Source organism: Herpailurus yagouaroundi, unplaced genomic scaffold, assembly GCF_014898765.1.
Source record: "Herpailurus yagouaroundi ecotype Mexico unplaced genomic scaffold, PumYag 77, whole genome shotgun sequence".
NCBI classification, from domain to species: domain Eukaryota; kingdom Metazoa; phylum Chordata; class Mammalia; order Carnivora; family Felidae; genus Herpailurus; species Herpailurus yagouaroundi.
Window position 1 is genome coordinate 32,101,921 of NW_024412388.1, and position 24,933 is coordinate 32,126,853.

The following is a 24,933-nucleotide window of genomic DNA, read 5'->3' on the forward strand; positions in this document are numbered from 1 at the left end:
TGTGTGTCCCCCTCTGCCCATTCTAATGTGACTGTATTTGGAGATAGGGTCTATAAAGAAGTAACTACATTAAAATGAGGTCATTAGGGTGAGCTCTAATCCAAAGAGACTGGTGTCCTTATTATAAGAGGAAATTTGGACACATACGGGGACAGACGAAAGAGTATGTGAAGACAGAGATGGGCATCTAAAAGCCAAGGAGAGAGGCCTCAGATCTTGATCTCTGACTTCCAGCCTCCAGAATCATGAGAAAATAAGTTTCTTTTTTCTAAAGTTTATTTATTTATTTTCAGAGAGAGAGAAAGAGAGAGAGAGAGAGAGAGAGAGAGAGAGAGAGAGAGAGAAAAAGAGAGCAAGTGGGGGAGGGGCAGAGAGCAAGGGAGAGACAGAATCCCAAGCAGGCTCCGCACCATCTGCACAGAGCCGGATGCAGGGCTTGAGCTCATGAACCATGAGATCATGACCTGAGCTGAGATCGGAGTTGGACACTTAACCAACTGAGCCACCCAGGTGCCCCGAGAAAATAAATTTCTGTTTAAATCACCAGGTCTGTATGTAATCCTTGCAGCCCTAGCAAACTAATACAACCCTAAAAAGTTATCACTAGAAAAAAGAAAAAAAAAAAATAAGACGCAAACACAGCAAATATAAACATCTGGTTATCTTTAGGTAGTGTCCTATTCCCCCTACCCCGATTTTCTAATCTCATGTATTTTCAATTTTTTTCATAAAGATAAGTTACTTACATAATGGAAGTACATTTTCCTTGTTTGAAAATTTAGATTAAATCTACTGACTCTACCACTTTCTCACCATCAATTACCCATCATGTTTTTACTTCTCTTCTTACCCAGCTCAGATTCCAGGGTCTCTCATTTAAATCACTCGCTGACAAACACTCTTAACTCCCTCCTACCTCTTTTTTGCCAAATTTGTCTAATAAAGCCTCAGTCTTAACTCTGGTTAAAGCCACTTATCCACCTATACCATGCCTACCCCAACAGCTCACAAGTGCTGACGAAAACCAAATGCAAGCTTACTGGTCTCACTTTAAACTCATGACCATAATTTTCAAACGCTATTTAACATGGTCTAGAAATCATACTGTATTTCCCTACTGTGTTTGCTTTTCCACCTCCCAAAAATTTTTTTCATTTATTTTTCTTTCTCCTCATACTCCAAATATTCTCTCCCTCTCCCTCACTCTTAGGTATGATGTTAATTTAGGGTTCATTGAGAAAACAGAAATAAGGGACAGGAACCTTCTATATGCCACTCAGGAAGGTACAGACTCCATCATATTTAGTGGTACATCTCCCATCCACAGTATAGTAGCAGGTGCTCAGTTAGTGTTTGGTGAATGAATGAATCTACTCATCCATCATTCTTTCTGACTGCTCTTCTATTGCTGTGGATGAAGTGTCTGTTTTTATCAAAAGGCAACTCTCCAGTTTTGCTCCACATCCCATTTCCTCTCATCCTCTCAAGGACTTTGCAAGTATTTCCTTTCTAATAGGCCATTTGCATCCGCATCCTTACTGCCCCATAATCTCCTATCAAACATCAACACACAAAACAAATACCCCCTCTCCAACCCTCTCTTAATCCCATGTATATCCCTCTTGCCTTCTATTTCTCAGGAAAATGTATTTTAAGAGTTATCTATAGCCATTGCCTCCTCACTTCTTCACAACTATCTCCTCATTCAAACAGGGTTCTTCTGTCTACTATTCCACTGAGATCACCCCCAAATTCATATTTCTAGCATTGGCCTCCTCTTGGAATTCCACACTTACATATAATCTCTACATAGTTATCAAATCAGACATTTGAAACTTAACATGGCTAAAACAGAATGCCACCTCTTGTCAACCTGTTCCTTTTTTTTTTTAAGTTTTGATTTAAATTCCAGTTAGTTGACATACAGTGTAATATTAGTTTCAGGTGTACAATATAGTGATTCAAAAGTTCCATCCATCACCCAGTGCTCATCGCACAACTGCACTCCTTAATCCCAATGGCTATTTAGTTCATCCCCCCACCTCCCCTCTGGTAACCATCAGTCTGTTGTCTGTAGTTAAGAATCTGTTTCTTGGTTTGCCTCTCTCTCTTTTTGTCCCCCCTTTGCTCATTTGTTTTGTTTCTTAAATTCCACATATGAATGAAATCATATGTGATGGAGATGACATTTACTGGTTTGGGGAAGACAATCTGTCCTCTTCTTGTCTTTCCCAAACCAGTAAATGGCATCTCCATCACCGAGCTGTTCAAGCCAAAAATCCCTGAAGTTATCCTTGATGCTTCTATTTCCTTTACACTCACATCCACTCAGTAAGTTCTGCTGGACCGTGTCCCCAACTCATCCACCACTCATCCCACTGCTCACGCTCTACTTCCAGTCACTGTCCTTCTTACCTGGGTCATTAGGATAGCCTCCTGACTGAAAGCCCTGCTTCCCCTCTTGCCCTACTCCAACTTACTCACCATACAGAGGTCAGAGTGAGCATTTGAAAACACAAAAAAGATCATGTCATTCATCTGCTTAAGGATAAATGGCTTCCCACTGAATTAAGGATGCCTTGCACAGATATGCAGGATTCAGCTGCTGCCATGTCTCTGATCTTGTCCCATATGATACCCCCCTCCAACATTTTTAAAGTAAACTTATTTATTTTGAGGGAGGGAGGGCAGGAGAGAGAGAGCAAGAGAGCACATTAGCAGGGGAGGGGCAAAGAGAGAGGGAAGCAGAGAATCCCAGGCAGGCTGCATGCTCAGCGCAGAGCCCTACCTGAGGCTCCATCCTATGAACCATGAGATCATGACCTGAGCTGAAATCAAGAGTTGGACCCTTAACTGACTGAGCCACCCAGGGGCCCCATGACTTTTCTCTTTTCCATTCCACTCCAGTCACACTGGCCAGTGTCCCACCCCAAGTGTTTGCCTTCTCTCCTGGTTGGATGTCCCCTGTCTTTCTAGTACCTGCCATGTTTGTTCTCTAAATCATGAATAAAGATTATAAACCTGATTAGGCTAAAAAACTGCTGACAAGAGACGAAAGATTTAGGGTATCATAAATGAATTTGTGTTTGAAAATTTTCACAATTATTTTTAAATTATTTTTTATAATTAGAAATAATATATTCTCAAAAATTAAATACACAGTACATATTCCATTTATGTACAAGTTTTCAATATCATATCACTTAAGTAAAGATGAGCTACCAGCATACACAAAATGGACTCAGGAAGCTACAATAAATTGACACCAGGCTGTAAGATCACTAATAAAACTAACAAAACAATTCAAAATCAACCAATACAAGTTAGGGGGAAAATACTCTAATACAGAGAAAAAAACAAAAGCCAGACCCAATGATGAAGTAAAATGAACAAAATAATTAACAAATTTAGCTGGGCAGAAAGGCATCGAAATAAGGTTCCACAACAATGGAAAAGGAACTTCTGAGAAGAAATACTTGAAACTCCTGGCATAAACAAGCGGAACTGGGAAAGCGGTGCCCAAAAAAGAAAAGGAGACAGCAACCACATTCATTATAAATTGCTTAAATTTTATTTTAAGCATCACCATAAATTACCCAGTGGACAAGGTCACCATCCCTGTATCAATTCTTTTTTTTTTTTTTTAAGTATTTATCTATTTACTTTTGAGAGAGACAAGGACAGAGCATGAGTGGGGGAAGGGCGGAGAGAGAGGGAGACACAGAATCTGAAGCAGGCTCCCGGCTCCCAGCTGTCAGCACAGAGCCCAACTCGGGGCTTGAACTCTTGAACCACGAGATCATGACTTGAGCCAAACACAGATAAATGCTCAACCGACTGAGCCACCCAGGCGTCCCACATCCCTGTATCAATTCTTAAATGAACAGAATGTAGCCTGATAGAATTCCACATGTAAAAACAGAAACTGGTTACCTGTAATTTTTCAAAGTATTCTCAGATTAATGGCCATGTTTCAAAACATATTATGATATGTAGCTACTATATTTAAATAGACGGTTTTATTTTATTCTCTCCTCAGGCTGTATGTTTCTTCTCCCATAGTCCTTCTCCCAGTTAGTAATAAATCAGAAACCTGGAGTCCTCTTTAACTGTCTGCTCTCTCTTATCCTCCAAATCTAACCAGTTATCAAAATCTGTCCATTCTACCTTCAAAATGACTGTCTCCTCTGCTCCTATTCTGTGTTTAAGATTTCATTCTCTCTCACCTTGACCAACAGAAACAGCTACTTCATTCCTGTGTGTGACCTCACTCCTTTCCAATCCACACTTTAGCATTCAGTTTCTAAAATACTTATATTTATGTATCTTAATTCTAAGATTAGACAAAACATCTCACTATCTTTTAAGTCTTCAAAGGTCAAAACCTAAACTGTCTCCATAATAAACATGTCACATGTGTCTGGACTTTCCGTCCCTTCTCTATTTGGGAGATTCCTATTTATTCATCATGGTCCAGGAGTAATGTTACTTTCTAATATCTTTCTGGCAGCATCCCTAAGCACAGCACTATTTCCACCTCCTACTTCTATGCCTGTTCCAGGTGTTAAAGGTAAATACTGTAACCCAGTCATTATTCCTGGGGTTAACACACAGCAAACACTAAAAAAAAGAAAAAAAAGAAAAGAGAAGAGAAGAGAAGAGAAGAGAAGAGAAAAAAAGAAAAGAAAAAAGAAAAAGTTTGTTCAACCGACTGAGCCACCCAGGCGGCCCCACGAATATTTAAATGCAAGCTTTCATCAAAACAATTTTGACACATATACAGAACCCACTATAGTTAGATTATCTATCAATTATTCATGTTAAATAAGGAATAATCAAAAACAGATCTTCTAATAGTGCAGATAAAAGTCATTTATATATTGATTTTGGAGTTTTCTTCCACTACAGATGTATTCTTTGAATACCTAGGCTAATATTAAAAATGTACTTGCTACCATTTACCGAGTACACTTTCCGTTTCAATGTTGCAAGATAAGAAAAGTTCCGGAGATGGATGGTGGAAATGGTTGCACAACAATGTGAATGTATTCAATGTCACTAAACTGTATACTTTTTTAATTTTTTTTTTTAATTTTTTTTTTCAACGTTTATTTATTTTTTTGGGACAGAGAGAGACAGAGCATGAACGGGGGAGGGGCAGAGAGAGGGAGACACAGAATCGGAAACAGGCTCCAGGCTCCGGGCCATCAGCCCAGAGCCTGACGCGGGGCTCGAACTCACGGACTGCGAGATCATGACCTGGCTGAAGTCGGACGCTTAACCGACTGCGCCACCCAGGCGCCCCTACACTGTATACTTAAAAATGGTTACAGTGGTAAATTTTAAGTTATATATCTTTTGTCACAATTTTTAAAATTCAATTAATTAAAAACATGAACTTGCATTTTGGGATGTCAGAAGGCTCAGAAGTTGCCATACTGATTTCATTTCAGATTCAACTAACACCTATCATTACCATATACCAAGCCCAGGGCCAGGCAGTTTTATTATATATCATCTTGGGTATTACCAATATATATCTATAGGTGAAGAGTAAGAATCTGGGACTCAGAAAGTTTAACAGTGCCATGGAGTAGAAGGCCTGGTTAGGCAACAGCAATGAAAAATATGCAGTAACAATAGTTCACAAATGAAAAACCAAACTGAATTAATGTCCTGAATCCTATTTATATAGATGTATTTATTCAGTAAACATTTATAATCTGCTGTTTGTCAGGTACTACTCTGGGCACTGAAGATACGTCATTGGACAAAACAGAGAAAAACTCCTGCTTCTCATGAAGTTTACATTCTATTCCAAAGGTTTCACAAAATGTGATCTTTTGACAGGAGGCATTTGAAATAGCATTCATTGCAGGGGAGCAGATGTCAGAATAAGACATCTTCTTGGCAATGAGAACTATCCTGCAGAGGATGGGTTATTCATTTCCTGAATAAGCAGAAAGCCTGGATGACCACCTATCACCAAAGATGCTGAAACTTTTCCAAGCTGAGAAGGAATTTATGGGTTGGAAAAGGGATTAATTATTCAACCCTGGAGTTCTATTTCAATAAGCAACAACCATTATTATGGGGGCTGAGACAGAAACGTGTCCATAACTTGTGTGCACACATAACTTGTGTGTGTGTGTGTGTGTGTGTGTGTGTGCACGCGCACGTATATATCCTGACTATGAACTATTTACCAGTATAAATTATGTCTCATTCTTCTTTATATCTCATGTGTCTAAGTCCATGAAACAAGTGAGTGAATACAATGTCACAGGCTTAAAACACAGTGGATTGCTCCCTATCAAATCTTGCTCAATTTGACATTTAAATTCCATTTCCAACTTGCTATTTTCAAAATAACCCTCTAAAGCCTTTTTTATTTCCAGATTGAAATGACATTAATCTAGTCTTTAAACAAAAATTCTTTGACTACACACAGGTTCCAGCTTTGTGCTAGGTAATGGGGGATTCAAAAAATAACAAGGTACTCTCCCTTTAGTCTAAAAGAGGGAGAAAGATACAGAAGTAAATGTGATAAAGTATTATAGATGCTGCATTAAAAGTAAATGGGGGCTCAGAGAAGGGAGGAGACAGTTTTGTCTGGGGAGAAATTAAGACTTTAATGGAAAAGGAATTGAGTCTTGGGGGTGGAGTAATAAGAAAAGTATATCACAGAGGGGGAATAATATAAAGAGAGAAATGATGCCATAAACCACTATGTTAGACCTGCTCTAGTATGGTAGCCACTAGCCATATGTAGCACCTGAATTCTGGCAAGTGTGACTAAGAAAGTGAATATTTAATTTTGTTTTAACTTTTTTATTAACATAAATTCATAACTGACATTCAGTACAGTTATGGGGAAAACTTTTAAAGTACATTTGGAACAAAGCTGGATATGAGAATCTACTTTTTCAGTTGAAAATTGTTGAAATCTAAATACAAATCAATCACTTCTGACAAAACTTAGTGTCTGAATTGAGATGTGCTATAACTGTAAAACATATACCAGATTCTGAAGACTGAGTATGAAAAAAGGAATGCAGAATAGCTCCTTATGTATTTTTATATTGGTTACATGTCAAAATAGTGTTGGAGATATATTCGGTTAAATAAAATGTATTATTAAAATTAAATCCCCCTATTTCTTCCTTACCTTTTTCAGTGTGGTTACTAGAAAATTTACAATTCTGTGTGTGACTTGCATTGTATTTCTACTGGACGGTGCCATGTTGGGCAACTTGTAGTTCAATGTGGCTGGAGCAGAAGGTATGTTAGGGGGTATGACAAGAAAAGTAAAAAGTGGTCAATGTCAATGCCTATCTATTTTACTATAATGGAGAAAGCAGAATAAGAAAGAAGAACCCAGTGGGCAGAGAAGTAGAGGTGAGGGGCAGAGGAGAGAATATACTAATTGTCTATGGGACCTTGGCTCTGGAGGCTCATTACGCTCTTGCTTCTCACATGGCTTAGTTGTTCAACCTCCCTAGTAATTAAGAGAATCCAAACAATTTCAGATGTAGAGACGGAAGAAAAGGCTTTAGAGAAACTAAACTGGACATGATTTTAGTGTCAAGTGGAAGAGCAAGCTTAACTTCATCTCAGACAAATCATCCCACCTCAGGAAATCCCAAACAAAGGATGAAAAAAGGATAAGACATAATAAACTAGAAAACTATGCTTAACATAGAGATTTTACCTTTAAAGATTCCTGATAAGATTCTCAGTTTCTACAAAGCTAAAACTTCATTTAGAATCTAAACTCTGAAATTTATGAGATATTTTTCTATTCAAGTCAACTAATACTATTAAAAATATCACTACTGTGGCACCTGGATGGCTCAGTTGATTGAGCATCTAACTCTTGGTTTTGGCTCAGGTCCTGATCTCACAGTTTGTGACTTTGAGCCCCACGTTGGGCTCTGCACTGACAGTGCGGAGCCTGCTTGGGATCCTCTCTCTTCCTCTCTCTCGCACTCGTTTTCTCTCTCTCTCTCTCTCAAAAATAAATAAATAGACTTAAAAATCACTATTAAAAATGGCAAGAACACATACCCTCTAGAAATGGCTCTAAGTTTCAATAAGACATTTAAATAATACTTATTTTTTTATTTGAGAGAGAGAGTGCATGAGCGAGAAAGAGGGGAAGAGGGTGAGAGAAAGAGAGAAAGAGAATCTTAAGCAGGCTCCATGGTCAGAGTGGAGCCTGACATGGGGCTCAAGGGATCATGACCTGAGCCTAAAGCAGGAGTCAGACACTCAACCAACTGAGCCACCCAAGTGCCCTAACATTTAAATAATATTTAAATGCTAAACAAAGTGCCTAGCATGGTGCCTAACATAGAGAAAAAATTCATTAAATAGTAAGTTTTTCTTTCTTTTCTTAATAATAATCTATAGTGTGGCTGAACTGTTACAGAAATATCTTCAAGTATTTAAAAAGCAAAACTTCCAATTCCTTCCACAACCTAAAAAATTGATGACAAAATGGCAAAAAAGACATTATGGCTAAAAGAAATGGATAATGAATGACATAGTTAGTAATGAGGAGTTCCTTAAAGTCAGTCTTTGCTAAAGATCTTAATCCCTCATGCCTCCAGAATAGGGTAAAAAGATACTTACCACTAGGCTGCATAGTCAATGGACTTAAAACTGGTCAAGGAGTTAAGAAGTTTGGGATTTATCCCTGGATCCACCAATACCTTACTCTGACCTCTGACAAGTCAGTTTCTCTGTATGTTAATTTCTCCATCTGTAGAATGGGGGTGGGAGGAAGGAGGACACTTATTACCCCTTAAACCATGAGACTTAAGTATTACCAAATTGACTACATTACTTAAAAAGTAGGACATTTAGATATACCTTTTTTTGCTTATTAAAATAACTCAGCATTGGATAGTACCTTATAGCAAGTACCACAGGTTTAATTTAACTAAGCCTCAATATTCACAGAAATAAAGAATACAGATATTTGCTATATTTGGTCCCAAGCAAATACTGCATATAAATGTAATTTCCAACTAACCAGGTTAAGCCAAAAACTAAAAGATACTAAAACTCCATTAACATGGTACTATGGACTGAATGTGTTCCCTCCAAATTCATATGTTAAAGTCCTAATCCCCAGTGTGGCTGTATTTGGAGACAGGACTCTCAAGGAGGTAACTAAGGTTAAATGAGATCATAAGGGTAGGGCCTTAATTTGAAAGGATTGGTGTCCTTATAAGACAAGGACAAGACACCAGATATATCTCTCTCCCTCTCCCTCAACTTCACCCTCTCTGTCTCCACAAACACATACACAGAAAAAGTCTAGGTGAGGACATGGCCAAAAAAGTGCCTGTCTGTAAGCTGAGGAGAGGCCTGACCAGAAACAAACCCTGCTAGCATCTTGATCTTGGACTTCCAGACTCAGACTGCGAGAAAATAAATTTCTACTGTTTAACTCACCCAGCCAGGGGTATTTTGTTATAAAATCTGAGCAGACTAATATACATGGTCATAGGACAAATGAAGCTGTAACGATTCTTTTAGGGTACCTACCTCATGCAACCCTACTCAGTTTCCAAGTTGCTCTAAAGAATCTTCACTCTCTCTTTTACTACAGTCTGATTGGTAGTAAAACAAAGCAAAACAAAATGAAACCGAAAATATCAAATTGGAAGTCAAAATTTTATCCTGGTTTGTTTGTTTGTTTGTCTTGTTGTTGTTGTTGTTTTAAAGTAGGCTCCATGCCCAGCATGGAGCCCAATGTGGGTCCTGAACTCACAACCCCGAGATCAAGACCTGAGCCAATATCAAGAGTCAGATGCTCAACTGACTGAGCCACCCTATCCTATTTTGAATGGGTCCCTATCCTATTTTGAATGTCAATTCTATTTTCCCTTAGAGACTATTTTCCTTTAAAGACTTTAGGCAATAACTGTACTGAGCCTCAGTTTTCTTATCAGTAAAATAGGGATGACAATCCCAATGCTACTTGCTTTACAAGGTTGTTGTGAAGAACTAATGAAAAAATGGTTTCAAAAGCACGTAATACAGATAACAAGGATTATTAAGGAAAAATGTGCTGTTTGCTACCTTTCTCAGAGGGAAAGCTGAGATCCTGATTAATACAATGTGCTTATTACAAAGGACACAGGACATCAGAGCGTCCCATTACTAGTTAGCCCCCTAAGGATTCGAATACTCCATTTTTGAGTAACGACTCTAGTGAATATTCGCTAGAATCGCTTCTACTTTGCCTCTTCTCCCTTTGGCTCCTCTTACTATCGAATGCAACCTTTAAACATTATTGTAATGCAATCTTCTTGGGGGAAGTGAAAGTGCTTATATTTATTCCAAAAGACTAATGACACTAAGAGGCTGGGATAAGAAGAATAAACTGAATCCTCAGAAATGCATGTCTGGAGTCCTGAAACATTAAGAGAGTAGTTTGTACAATATCCTAGAAAACATATCCTCTCTGATTTCCAAGAAAGAGCACAAGAGCATCGACCAGGGACATGAAGCGGTGCTATCCTACAGGACTTTCTGTGATGCCAGGTATGTTCTGTGCCATCTAACGGGTAGCCGTTAGCCACATGTGGCTCTTCAGCACTTGAAATGTGGCCAGCGTGACTGAAGAGTTGCATTTTTGTTTGTAGTTTTTATTAAATTTAAATAGACACATGTGGCCAGCAGTGACTATACTGGATAATGCAATATCCAGAGGCTGTAAAGATTCTGGTGTTTCTAGAAATTCTTGAGAGAAAAATAATATGTGGTAGAAAAATCTACAAGGCTGTGGAAACTTCCTTTCACAAAGTAGTCATAATAGGCCATCCCCTGAAGCAAGGAAAAGTAGAAGAAGTTCTTCATATGTTATATTAAGAAAAAAAATTTAGTTATAAATTATCACTTATATACTAACAATAGCAATAATAATTATTAACATTATATAGCTATTTTTAAGTGTTTACTATATTCCAGATGTTGTGCTAATCATTTCAATAAAACCATCTTCTTAAATCCTCCTCCTCCCCAGTATGACACCCCTTTTTCCCTAATGAGGAAATAATACCCAGAGATGTTGAGTAACTTTCTAAAAGGTTATAATCAGTAGAAAAGCCAGGATCTGAACTCAAACTATGCTCTTAACTCAAACTATGCTCTTAACTACACTGACCCTCTGCAAAAAAAAAAAAAAAAAAAGACAAAAATATTCATAACAAACCTTACAATGCTTCTAACATAAAATAACCCAACTTAGATATTCTACCCACTTTACTACAGTAAAAATTGAAGCACTGATGCTTATTAGCTTGATCTGAACACTGAATTAATATTAAACATAGTCTGGGATTCAATGAAGCAAAACTAGATTAAATGGAGGACGTCCATAGGTACCATGTTTTAAATATTCATAGAGCTTGGAAAACACAAAAGAAGTAATGCAAGTACATGTACATATCAATGAGAGAGAGAGAGAGAGAGAGAGAGAGAGAGAGAGAGGGGAGGAAGGGAAGAGGAGAGCAGGAAAGGAGGGATGCTTCTCTCAGAAATAGAAACTGGAAAATAGAAAAAAGAAGCATCAGATGTACTTCTGAAAACCCATTAAGACAAGACAGAACTCTTTCAGTGTTAGATGGCAGTTGTGATTTTAATAAACTGCAATCCTATGCTGATATGCATAGAGATCAAAAAGGAAAAGCTGGGAGCGGAACACCTGCCCCACTGTGGTCATGGAGGACAACCCACAGGAGGCAGGAGACAGACAAGGGACTAGGCTGGGAGGTACCATTGATTAGCCACTCTCTCTTATTAGCAACTATTCCTAGGGCCTTTTAGCTGATTCTCTGCCTCCAGCTCTCCTTCATTTACTTTTACTCTGCTCCGAGATAAGTGTGAAGAGATGGTAATATCCCTCTGGGATGATCTGCCAGAGGAGGGGGAAGGGGAAGCAAACTAGGCAATCCCTTTTTCAAAGACAGCAATAAATCCTGTCTTGTGCATGCAGCAGATGTGAACAAAGAAGATGTAACAGATCTCTCCTTGGCAATCATCCCTGCCCCCACTCCCTCGGCAGCAATTATATGTTTCTGCACGTGCACACAGAGAGAAGAACCCCAGAGAACATCAGTATTTCCTTTAACAAGCAAAGCAGTTGGCAATGAATGGCTAATGAAAATGCAGAGAAGCCGTAACTCCCTCTGTCTTGCAGGCACTCCCAGCAGACTACAACTGTGTACAATGTGTACCCTTTCCAGAGGTGTGATCCAGAGCATAAGAGAGGTCCATTCTTTCTACAAAGCTTCTGGCTCATGTTTCTCGATCAGGGAAGAAGTTTAGTGGTACCAGTGGTGCTACATCATACTTCCTGGCAGACATAAATGGATCTGAGGTCATGAAATAAGTAACGCACCACTACCACCATGGTCATTCCCATCATATCCGGAAAGAAGGTGGTAACAATCCTGGATGATCTACTCTGCCAGTCAGAACACTTTGGAGGTAGAGTTTTATGTTCACATCTAGATCCTATACTCTGAATGCGACACAGGCACACAACTTTATTCAAAGGAAAGCAACAAGGATACTAAAAGTTTAAGAAACTGTCGAGGTTTAACTAGGAGAAGAGAAGACTCAAAGGAAACAGGAGAGCTGTTTGCAAATACCTGCCATGTCCTCATGTAGAGGAGAGATGAAATTTGCTCTACCTGTTCAACGTTACCCCAAGGGACAGAACTAGGACTGGTGGGTGGACGCTACAGGGAGACAGGCTTCAGCTCATTACCAGAAAGAACTTTCTGGCAGTCAGAGGTAGCCAACCATCAGGTGAATTCTGGGGAAGGTAAGGTATGAATCTGCCATCATTGAGGGAATGGAAGCAAAGGTAAGATAACCTCTTAGTGGAGATATTACACCATGAAAAGAAAGAAGGAGATTAGACTAGGTAACCTTAAAAGGCCTTTCCAAATCTAAGGTCCTACAATTTAAGGGGTTATGGACCTCCCGATTTCATCATCTCAACACTGTACAACTTTAAGTTCGTAGCATAGATGGTACATGTGTCTGTATATCTGTATCTGTATCTATAGCTATGGCTGTATCTCCACAATACCAACTTTCTCTCTGAAGCCTTACAGAAGTGTGATATGGGGGCCCAAGAAATATCACCATCATCTTCCTTCCTTTCTGCTTCTTCATCTACCACATACTGGCACCATGGCAGGCAGTTTACATAACTTATCTCTAATCTTTGAGAGTCAAGTTCAGCTAGGCTATCATGAGACTGAGTCAGTAACACATCATCTCTGGTTTTTACTTTCCTCAATTGAAAAATAAAGAGGCTGAACTTGACTCATGATCTGTAAGGTCGCTTTTAAGTTTTATGCCATTGTAAGTCTACGGGCAGTAGCAGCAGCAAGGTAACAGCCCAATTAGTTCCTCCACATCCACCACAACTTAAAACCAGGCAGATAACCTAAAATATCTCTTTTCTTTGAAATAATGAACACTGTGTGCCGCTTTTCCTTTACATAGTAAATACAGTCTTGAAAATTTAGTGTAAATGGAATTTTCTGTAAAAAATGAAGTCTACTTTAAGCACACCAAGATGGCTAGTTAAAAGAAATCTTTATTAAAATAAGCTCAGTGTTTTACTGCAAAGTAACTTGTTCTATAAATTCGGGACTTTATACATTGGATTTTCTCGTATATTACTTTGTATTCCATCCACGTCATCCAGGCCAGTCACATTGGAGTCTTTTCCTTTGTGCTTGGTAATCAGTCAGATGGTATACTATAGAATTACAGGTTTGGAAGGAATAGTAAAACCCATTTAGTTCAATGCCTCCTCCTGTCCTGCCTCCAATTCCACCAACCCTATCCAGTGCCTGAATCTTCTTCTTAACATCCCTACCAAAACTCTGCTTATGCCTCCATTGATGAAGATGCCATATCTTCCCAGGAAGTTCCTTCCATTCTTGGCTGTGGATCTTGGCCTTAGGAAAGTGATTCTCGGTATTTTTTCTATCTCAATAACCACGAGGGAATCCCAGCATACTTTCATTAGTAATGGGAGTTTTATCTACAGCTGAACTTTTAAAAGAGGTCTCTCAAGAGAGCAAGAGAGTAATGGGAGGAAAACTTTCCCTTTTCATTCGGTATACTTCTGTTGCCAAATTTTTCACAGTGTATATATATAACTTTAATACATACATACATTAAAAAGAAGTGGTCCATGGGGGGTAAATGTTTATCATAGCAGTGGTAGGGAGTTAGACAGGAACAAATCCCTTAGGGGAACAAGACAGAAAGAGAGAATGACATGTGTTTGATGTGACACCTCCATGGACTCTAAAAATGTACTGGGTGTGTGTGTGTGGGGGGGGGGGGTAATTGTTGAAATGTCGCCTACCTCCTTGAAAATCACTGCTAATCTCTACTTCAATTGAGTATGCCTGCCCTTTAGGCACTTGGGGGCAGCTTTCAAGCATGCAGGGAAAGTTAACTGCTTTATGGTCTCATCAAGATGAAATTCAATGACTAGCTATATGACATGTCTCACTGTATAATGTATCTATCTGCTCCTGTTCTCTCCCATTCGACCTAATCCACAGTATATTGTTCTGATTGGACACTCTGCCTTCTGACATCACTCCTCTATGGTTTGTTTATTTTCTCTTTACCATGAAGGGTTAGCATACCTCCTAATTATTCAAATTAATTACCTTATTGCAAGCTCAAGGGTATTTTTTACCAAATATCCCTAGATGTCTCTCTTCTGTTTTGAAGATTCTGCAGCAATCTTGCCTGGATTCAGATTCGGTTCTATCACTTACTAGCTGTATAACATTGGCCAAGTAACTTAACCCCCTGTACTTTTGTTTCCTCATCTGCAAAATAAAGACAATTACAGCAATAAGCTGATATAGGTGCTGGAAGAATTAAACAGGACACACATAAAGGCATTTAGACCAGTACTTGGTCATCGAAGACACTCATCAATGTTAATCTGCATTGTTGCCTCCTTCTTCTGTGTCATCAGCAAGCTCCTGCCCTGCCACTAATTATGAAACCCTCTTACTACAGACGCAGAACATTTACTTGGCAATTTCTTTCTACTGGTTTTCTAGGTTCCCTCTTAATCAATCCAAAGAATTCTTGACATTTCATCTCTTCAACATAGCTCTCCCTGATGAACTGGATTAAAGAGGAATTTCTCACTTAGCATACCTACTACTATAGCCTGTTGGTTTTTTTTTTTTTAATGTTTATTTCTTTATTTTGAGAGAGATTAGGAGAGAGCATGCATACACGCATGCATGCACGAGCAGGGGAGAAGCAAAAAGAGAGGGAGAGAAAGAATTCCAAGCAGGCTCCATGCTCTCAGCACACAGCCCTGATGTGGTGGGGTGGGGTCAACCTCAGAAACTGTGAGATCACGCCCTGAGCTGAAATCAAGAGTCGGTTGCTTAAATGACTGAGCCACCCAGGTGCCCCAACTACAGCCTGTTCTCATTAAATTATGATACACACTCATGCTTCACCAATTTATGTTCCTTTTCTTTTCAAACCTCTATTCAAAATCCATCTCTAAGAGCAGGGTTTGGAAAATTTCTTCTGTAAAGGGCCAGAGAGTAAATAATTTCAGTTTTATGGGACATACAGTTTCTGTTGCAGCTTCTCAACTCTGCCACTATAGCATGAAAGCAGCCATAGATAACACATTAACAATGAACAATGGAAAGGCTTATGTTCCAAAAAACCTTTATTTACAAAAATAGGCAGCAGACAGGATTGGACCTATGAGCCACAGTTTGTCAATCTCTGATATAGAGGAATCCTTCCCTAAATAATTCTGCCTGTGATCATCTCTCTGTTCTACTTCAAGTATGTACTATACTTATTTATAAGCTTGTAAGTATTTGTATGTGGTCAGTCTCCCACTTAGACTAATGCACAGATCCTTTAAGAAGAGCTATTCTTTAAAGAAAATGTACCTAAGCCTAGGAGTGATGTGGGGTGTTAAGGACACAAAGACAAAGAAGTCCTAGCCTATGCTCACAAAGAACTCACAGATTAGTAGGATAGATAGCGATTCAATTACATAATCCTAACACAACATGACTTTCGCTCTAATAGAGATTTGATATACAAAATGCTCTGGGAAAACAGAAAGGAATGATTAACTTTGCTTGGGGAATTGAGGAAAGCTTCACAGAGATGAAGTTGAGCTAGGATTGGCAGAAGGAAGATGAATAGGCATTTTAGGCAAAGGGAATATAGTACAAAGGTACTAAGGCATGGAAATGGACAGTGTGTTTGGAAAAGAGCCAGCAGCTTGTTACAGACGGAAAAGGGTAGGGTAGGCTACAGGGATGAAGTGGGATAAGAACAGAAAAGCAGGCAAACAGCAAACAAAGAGCCTCATCTGCCATTCTAAGGCAATGGTATCATCTCAAAGATTATGTTAGACATTCAATATCAAGATCTGACTTGTTAATGGTATTTTACATCCATAAAAGGGTTCTAACTTTTTTCACAGACTTTTGCATACATTATTTCCAATGTTCATACACTTTCCACACTTACATGGCTTCTAAATTCTGACACTGATCATGAACTTGTAATGTAGTGAGAAGAATGAGATTTAAAGGCAAAAGATCTAGGACTGACTCTTCCAGCACATAGTAACAAGATTTTGAATAAGTCCCTTTGTTCAAATGCCTCACTGTTTCCATAAAACAGGAATAGCGACAGTACCTACTTCACAAGATTACTGTAAAGGCTGTGTTAAGACAACTCTGTGAAGAGTACTTTGCAAACTATAAAGAGTTGTATAAATGACACACAAGCCTTATTAAAATCGTAGGATAAGTTGGCAAGAAACGGTGGGATTCTTTTATTCCCTCTAATTGCTTTTTGTGACACATACATTCATATACAGCCTAACAGAGTGAAACTATTTCCGTTATGTATAAATACAGGTTCTGACCTTTCCGAAGATCTGATTTTTGCATGGTACCATCAGCTATATCAAATAGGAAACCGTTCCTCCTTAGTGAGATGGAGAAATCTAGAAGCAGAAGATAGAAAAAATTAGAAATGTAAACTACTGTAGAAGACATGCAGTGAAATTAGATTTTTATCAGAGGAAACCAACAGGCTGGACAACCAGACAGGGCTTCCCAAGGACAGCAATTTGGATAGGTTTTCAATTATCAAGACCCTTCCCTAAGTTTTGTGGGTTCAGAACACAGATTCTGTTAAAAACAGAATAGATTCGAGGGGCGCCTGGGTGGCGCAGTTGGTTAAGCGTCCGACTTCAGCCAGGTCACGATCTCGCGGTCCGTGAGTTCGAGCCCCGCATCGGGCTCTGGGCTGATGGCTCAGAGCCTGGAGACTGTTTCCGATTCTGTGTCTCCCTCTCTCTCTGCCCCTCCCCTGTTCATGCTCTGTCTCTCTCTGTCCCAAAAATAAATAAACGTTGAAAAAAAAAATTAAAAAAAATAAATAAAAAAAAACCAGAATAGATTCTTGAGGGCAGTTCTATAGGTCATTAAACAATGATGAGTAGGTAAATTAGAACGCTAACTTATTAATTTACTGTGAGAAATATAACGGTCACGAGGAGTAAAATATTGTAGGCTGGAAACTATAAAACATCGCTGACAGAAATTTAAAAATAAATAAATAAATGGAATTCTTTCATGAATTGAAAGACTAACATTGTTAAGATGACAATACTACCGAAAGTGATTTACAGACTAAATGCAATCCCTCTCAAAATCACATGGAATTTCAAAGGACCACAAATAGCTGAAACAGTTTTGAAAATGAAGAATAAAGTTGGAAGATTCACATTTCTTTATTTCAAAACTTACTACAAAGCTAGAGTAATCAGTGTGGTATTGGCGTAAGGACAGACATACAGATCAATGGAATAGAATAAAGGGCCGAGAAACAAACTCTGATATATATGGTCAAATGATTTTTTGAGAAAAGTGCCAAAACCATTTAATGGGGAAAGGATATTCTTTTCAACAAATGATGCTGGGAAAACTGGATACCTTATAGTGTATAAAAAAAATAAACTCAAAATGCATCAAAGACCTAAATACAAGAGCTAAGATTAAAACTCTTAGAACAGAAGGGAAAATCATCATGACTCTGGGTTTGACAATGATTCTTGGATATAATACATAAACCACAGGCAATGAAAGAAAAACAGACAAATTAGATTTCATCAAAATGAAAAACATTTGCACATCAGAAGATACTGTCGTGAGAGTGAGAGACAACCTACAGAATGGGAGAAAATACTGGCAAATTATATATCCAATAAGGGATTAACATCTAGAGTATATAAAGAACTCCTATAATTCCACAACAAAAAGCCCTCAAACAACCCAATTAAAAAACAGGCAAGGGACTTGAATAGATATTTCTCCATTTAGCTCTACAGACCGTCAATAAGCACTTGAAAAGATACTCAGCATCATTAATTAATAATAATGCGAATCAACAACACAATGAGATACCACTTCACACCCATTCAGGTGGTTATCATAAAGGAAGAAAAGAAAAGAAAAATAACAAGTGTTGCCAAGATATGGGGAAATTAGAACCCTTGTGAACTGCTCCTAGGAATGAAAAGTGATGTAGATGCTGTGAAAAATCTGAAAAGGATAAACATAAAATTACCATATGATCCTGCAACCCCACTCCTGGGTATTGTCCAAAAGAACCGAAAGCAGGGACTAAAACAAATACTTGCACACTAATGTTCAGAGAAATATCATTCACGATAGCCAAAGGATAGGAACAATCCAAGTATCCATCAGTAAATAAATGGATAAATAAATGTATACATTTAAATACACAATATACAAATAAATACACAATGGAGTATTACTCAGCCATAAAAAGGAATAAAATCTGACACTTGCTACAACATAGACACATCCTGAAAACATTATTCTAAGCGAAATAAGCCAAACTGCAAAAGCACAAATACTGTATGATTCCACTTATACTTGTTAACTAGGCAAATTCACAGAGATGCAACATAGAACAGAAAAAGGAGGGGCAGGGCAGAGGGGGGAATGGAGAGTTACAATTTAATGGGTACAGAGTTTCTGCCTGGGATGATCAAAAAGTTCTGGAGACAGATAGTAGTGAAGGCTACACAACATTGTAAATATACTTAATGCCTTAAAATGGTTACAACGGTAAATTTTACGTTACATATATTTTACCACAAAGACGGGGGGGGGGGGGCGGGGGGAGGAAGGAAGAAAGAAGAAAAAAGAAACAGGTAACAGGTGGATCTGCATCAAGGTTTGACAGTCCCATTCAACCATCTCACAAGAGGAACACAGAAAGCTTCACAGAGACTTAAAAGAAATTAAGAAATTAAGTCATAGCATTCCTTTTCCTGGGTAATTTTAGATGCAACCAAGCCATCAACTTTCTTTATGACCTCCCATTTTGCAGGTTTCCAAGCTATCTTCTGATAAACACATCCTCTCTTTGGATAACCTTACTATCTACATATAGCATGTGGTACAGATGAGCTTTGGGTTTGAATAACAACTTTGTCACCAGCTTCGCAAACTTGGGACAAGTTGCTACATGTCTCTGAGCCACAATTTCTGCACCTCTAATGTGGAAATTATAGTGTCTATGCCAAGGGGTTTCTGAGGGTTGAATGGCATTATCTATTTTAATGAATGGATATAAGTAAGTATCTGATAACTAGGGGATCCTTCTCCACCTCCCTCACTTTTTGTCCATCAGGTTCCTGCCTCTAGCTCCATCGGCATCCGTACAAACATCGCCACAGCTCTCTGGATTAGAGGGTCTTGCTAGTATCTCCGTCAGAAGCCTTTTCTCCAAAACCAATGACATCCAAAAGATCAAAAGCAAATGTAGACAAATTCATTTTCTGTCCATCTCACAAAACTCTCCTACAGGAATCTACTACCCTCCCTAAGGGCAGAGATATTTTATATCCCACACATTGCCTATATTAGAAAAAATAACTTGGTGTTTTTTAAATTGAATTTTCAACAATTCTAAGTTTTCTGTAACAGGATCTTGCATAAATTTCCAAATATATAAGTCCTATTTCTATACTTGTAGTACAAAACAGTAAGGTAAAAACAATAAGTATGGTTCTCTTTCAGTGATAAGTACCCAAGCAAAATATGCAAGGCGTACAGGGTGCGATAATGACTATTTCAAAGCCTGCTATGCTATAATTGGCTTGTATTAAAAGTGCCAGAAGTAAAAGAATAATTGTACAATGTTCTGCTATGAAAAAAACCCAATAATGAAGTTGATCTGATGTCAGGCAAAATTATATTATACAAATCAGAAAAAAAAGCCTGTTTAATCTCCATTTAAAAAGCAAAACATCAAGCAATGATCAGAGAATAACATATCAAAATTCATATTCCTGAGGTGCCTGGGTGGCTCAGTCAGTTAAGCATCCAACTCTCAATTACCACTCAGGTCATGATGTCACAGTTCATGAGATCGAGCCCCGCTTTGGGGGAGCCTGCTTGGGATTCTCTCTCTTCCTTTCTCTCTGTCGCTCCCCTGCTTGCTCTGTCTCTCTTTCCCTCAAAATAAATAAATAAACATTAAAAAAATTCATATTCCTGATTTCCTCCTAAATCACCACAGTCAGATGTTCAATTTCATCTTATCTGACTGACCTAAACTCCTTCAGCTGCACCCATTGGGATTACCATCGTATTTATTTATTAATCACGTCTAGGGATAAGACTGGAATCAGGAGACAGAGAACCAAGGCAGAACAAAGAAACTGAAAGGTTACAAGGAAAAGAGGCTAGGATCATTTTGTTAAATAGACATTCACATTGTTAACTTAGGGAACTATAATAGGAGAAGGGAATCAACTATGTGCTGGGCTCTGTGCTAAGCACTTCAAAAATGACTTTTTATTGAAGTATAATATGGATACTGAAAAGTACATAAATCCTAAGTATGAAGCTCAGTGAGCTTCTACAGTGTGTCTCCCAATCAAGAAAGAGCTTGTTACTGGCACCCAAAGAGGCAGTCCTTCGTGTCCTCTCCCAAGTCACCACTCCACCCAAGAGGAAACTGTCTTGACTTCTGTCATTGTAGATTAGTTTGGCCTGCTTTGAACTTCATACGAATACTACTATATTCCATGCCCCCTTTCATGTCCGCTTCCTTCCACTCAACACTTTGTTTTGAGAAGTTCATCCACGCTGCCCCAAGCAGGCACTTTTACCTTCATTACTTGATTTAAATAACCCAACAATTCTGGTATTTCCCATTTAGCTCAAAAACAAAATAAAACAAAAAAACAACACGAAAACAAAAACCAAACAAACAAACTGAGGTTCTGAAGTTAACCGAGATTAAGTAAGACATCCAAGGTCACACAGCTACTAAATGGAAAGGCTAAAATTAAAGACTGTCTAATATGAAAGTCCATGCTCTTTTTGGTTCCATTATGCTTGCTTGTTGTATTTAAAACTAACAAAAAGTCAGTCCCTTCCCTGGTTTACTTATCATAGGCCGTATATACGTATTGAGGCTTGGCAAACAGTCAAGTACTACGCAAGCATAAGGAAGTACTGGTAGCACAGGACGGAGCTACCTAAGTGCAGTGGCTTTTAAAGGTTTTATGATTGTGATCCACAGACTTAACTCTAGGCATTTTTATACAATATGCATTCCTAAAACCTTGCACTTTGTAAAAATTATGCACTAAAAATGGCCTTGTGGGAAAAACAATGTTATGAATATACTAAAAACCCATGGAACTCTGTATTCTTCACACACACACACACACACACACACACACACACACGCAGATCTGAGTCATTAAGAAAAGGTTAAATTCAGCTCAATAAACTAAATTAAAAAGAAAGGGTACAATTCATTTTAGAATAATTTCCAACTAAAATGATTTTTAAAAATAAAGATTTAATGTGTAATTGAACAAACCTGTAGCTATGCAGAACATTAAGCTTCTAAGAATGACTTATTTCCCCAAGGTTTCCTGGAGTGAAGATTTGAATGCACGTCACCATCTGCAGACAGGAAACACTTAATAAAAGCTTTCATGGTGGGAAAATTAAAATCTGAGGTCAGATTCGTATGGCTTTGGGGACCGGTAAGAGACTATTAACCCATTTACCACTTTTTAACTGTTCACACGACCCAAGCTGGTCTTTGAAAAATGTCTGTTACCAGGTACCAGAGATCTCAAGATCAACTTAGAATTAAGTTAATAAAATTAGAGTCTAATACTTTAGAGTCCTGTATAGAAAACTACCTTCCTCAGACATAGAGCCCTGAGAGTCAATTAAATCTTCACCTGCTTAGGTCACATAATTTCGGCTCACTGACAGAGTGGTATCTATAAACCATTCTATAACCACCCCCAAAGTCTCAGGTTCCTAGCCTAAAAGAAATGAGTTATGACTCCCTGGCATTGTCCAGGGTCTTGTATGAATCTTACAGAATTACAAGCCTGGGGCAATTATGGCTTCTCTGTAAGAAGAAAGCTGCAACTTAGACTCAAACTTGGCCTGGTTCATTCCATGTCACCAAGGAGTCACTTCCACTGGGCTTCAAATTCTTCACCAGAAAACCAGGGGGTTACAACTCTACACTGCATTCCCAGGCAGGTCCCATATTTACCATAAACAAGCTACATGCTTGTTTCCCCATCAACCACCTCTACAAGCGTCTGATTTTATGGCTTCATAGAAAATCCTAATGTTACTGAAATATGGGAAATTTATCAAGTGATATCAGTTGTCTTCCTGTGAGCTCCTCAGGCAACTGTCCCAACACCCATTTCTGGCTGGGAATCTTCGAGACTACCTCTTTCTTCCCTGCATCAGTAAGGCCAGAGACTACAAAGGGGCTTCCAATGGAATGTGTCTTATATGAGTCAAACAGTACAGCAATCTCAGGAAAGGGCTCTCTTCCCCTAGAAAGCAAACTTGACTGAAAGGGCATGCAATAATCTTTGAGATGTAGTATTAAGCTAAGGCGTATGGTAAGTTAAAAAAAAAAATATTTGGGGATGGGGCACCTGGGTGGCTCAGTCTGTTAAGCGTTAGACTCTTGATTTCAGCTCAAGTCAAGATCTCATGGTTCGTGGGATGGAGCCCTGTGTTGTGCTCTGTGCTGACAGCAAGGAGCCTGCTTGGGACTCTCTCTCTCTCCCCCTCTCTCTGCTCCTCCCCTGCCTGTGCTCACATGTGCACATACTGTCTCACTCTCTCTCTCTCAAAATAAGTAAGTAAACATTAAAAAAACATTTGGGGATGATAAAGAATATATATACAAACATTCTACACAGCAAAGGCAGAAGAGTGGTGCCATTTGCTAACTAACAGTCATTCTCCTTTTACTAGGAACTTTCTTCACTCTACCAAGTCAGAAAACCTTTCCACAGAACCACAGAGCCAGCAGGAACCAAGAGGCATGAGAAGAAAAATATGCATGTCCAGTTTCACTTCAGAGATAAAAGTTAGTGATAGCTTAGTTTTTTGAGTGTTTTGTTTTTTTTTTTAAATCTTAGAAATTTAGCTTTTAGGACACAAGATGCCTTTCTCAACTTCCTCAGCTTTTGACCCAGCAATTCATTCCTTAATTAAAATCTAATTTTTCTTTATTTTGAGTCCCTGGGGTTCACTGGGCCAGGACTAGTGGCAGATTTTATTTCAGAGAACAGTCTTATATGGTGGTACTAGTTCAGAGAGCCCCAGAGATTTATTTCATCAAGATCACTGATCAGTGTAAAACCCGGGCAATACTCTAACACACAGCGGTGACTTGTAACTTTTTTTTCCCACCCTGACATACCTGAAGAGTACAAAACCCTCTTATCAGTGACAGCAGGCTCAGTAAAGGCACTGATTTTGGGCAAGAGAGTAGAAGGCAGCACTTATTTGATGGGAAGAGAGGCTTCACTGAAGGTGTTTGGAATCTCCAAGGATATTTGTGTAATTGGGAAAAACACCTCCCTCAGTCTAAGGGCTTCTTCCACTGCCCTGCCCCTGACCCAGGGTCTTAAGCAGGGCCACCCAAAAGAAATATAATTCAAGATATTTATGTCATTTTAAGCTTCTAGTAGTCACATTTTAAAAAGTAAAAACAGAAAAAAAAAGAGATGGAAATAATTTTAATAATGTATTTTATTTAACCCAGTATACTGAAATATTATCATTTCAGCCAGTAATTATCATAAATTTTTTTCAGCCAGTAATCATTATAAAAATGAATTAAAATGCTTTATATTCTTCTATTAAGTCTTAAAAATCTGGTGTGTATTTACAATTATAGATTATCTCAATTCAGATGCTAAATTTTCATCAGAATTATTTGATTTGAATTTAAATTTCATAAAATTTAAAGTTGAAATAGAAGATTCACATACCCAAGATATTCAAAACATACTTTAAAATTTCCCAATAACCGTATTGAGAATCAGTTTGTAAATTTACACATAATTAAAGTTAAATAAAATTTACAATTCAGTACTTCAGTCCCACTAACCATGTGGCTATCGTATTAGACCACCCATGTTTAGAAGGCGTACATTATTAACTTAAATATTAAGTACTTAATATGTTGTAAGCACTTTACTTGCAATAAGTTGTTCAATTCTCACAATCCAATAAGGTAGGTATTATTATCTTCATTTTATTGATGAGAAAATCCAGAGAGATGTCTCACAATTTGCCCAAAATTACACAGTTAGTAAATGGTGGAGCTGGGATTCAAAGCAAGGTAACTTAGCCGATTTCTTGTCTCTAAGGCTCGGGGTTTTCCAGGAAAACTAGACTATTTATATGCCCCAGGCATAAGTGCAATCTTCTGTCTCGGGTTAGAGGCTCTCAACACTGGCTGATTTTC

At 38.4% G+C, this 24,933-nt stretch overlaps 1 protein-coding gene across 13 annotated transcripts in view; it reads right to left on the reverse strand.

Annotated features, from left to right (window-relative positions):
* Nucleotides 1-24,933, reverse strand: part of SCMH1 (Scm polycomb group protein homolog 1) — a 170,118-nt gene that overhangs the window by 129,802 nt on the left and 15,383 nt on the right. For 8 of the 13 annotated variants that reach the window (XM_040469812.1, XM_040469826.1, XM_040469823.1 and 5 more), the window contains exons 1-2: nt 22,006-22,091; nt 16,994-17,074 (exon numbers count right to left, since the gene is read on the reverse strand). In XM_040469812.1, the coding sequence (XP_040325746.1) occupies nt 16,994-17,074; nt 22,006-22,024 (100 nt within the window). In that variant the 5' untranslated portion in view covers nt 22,025-22,091. Of the gene's footprint in view, nt 1-8,634; nt 8,765-14,726; nt 14,892-16,993; nt 17,075-22,005; nt 22,092-24,933 lie in introns of those variants that run through there. The other 5 variants (XM_040469818.1, XM_040469815.1, XM_040469816.1 and 2 more) reach the window with 4 other exon arrangements.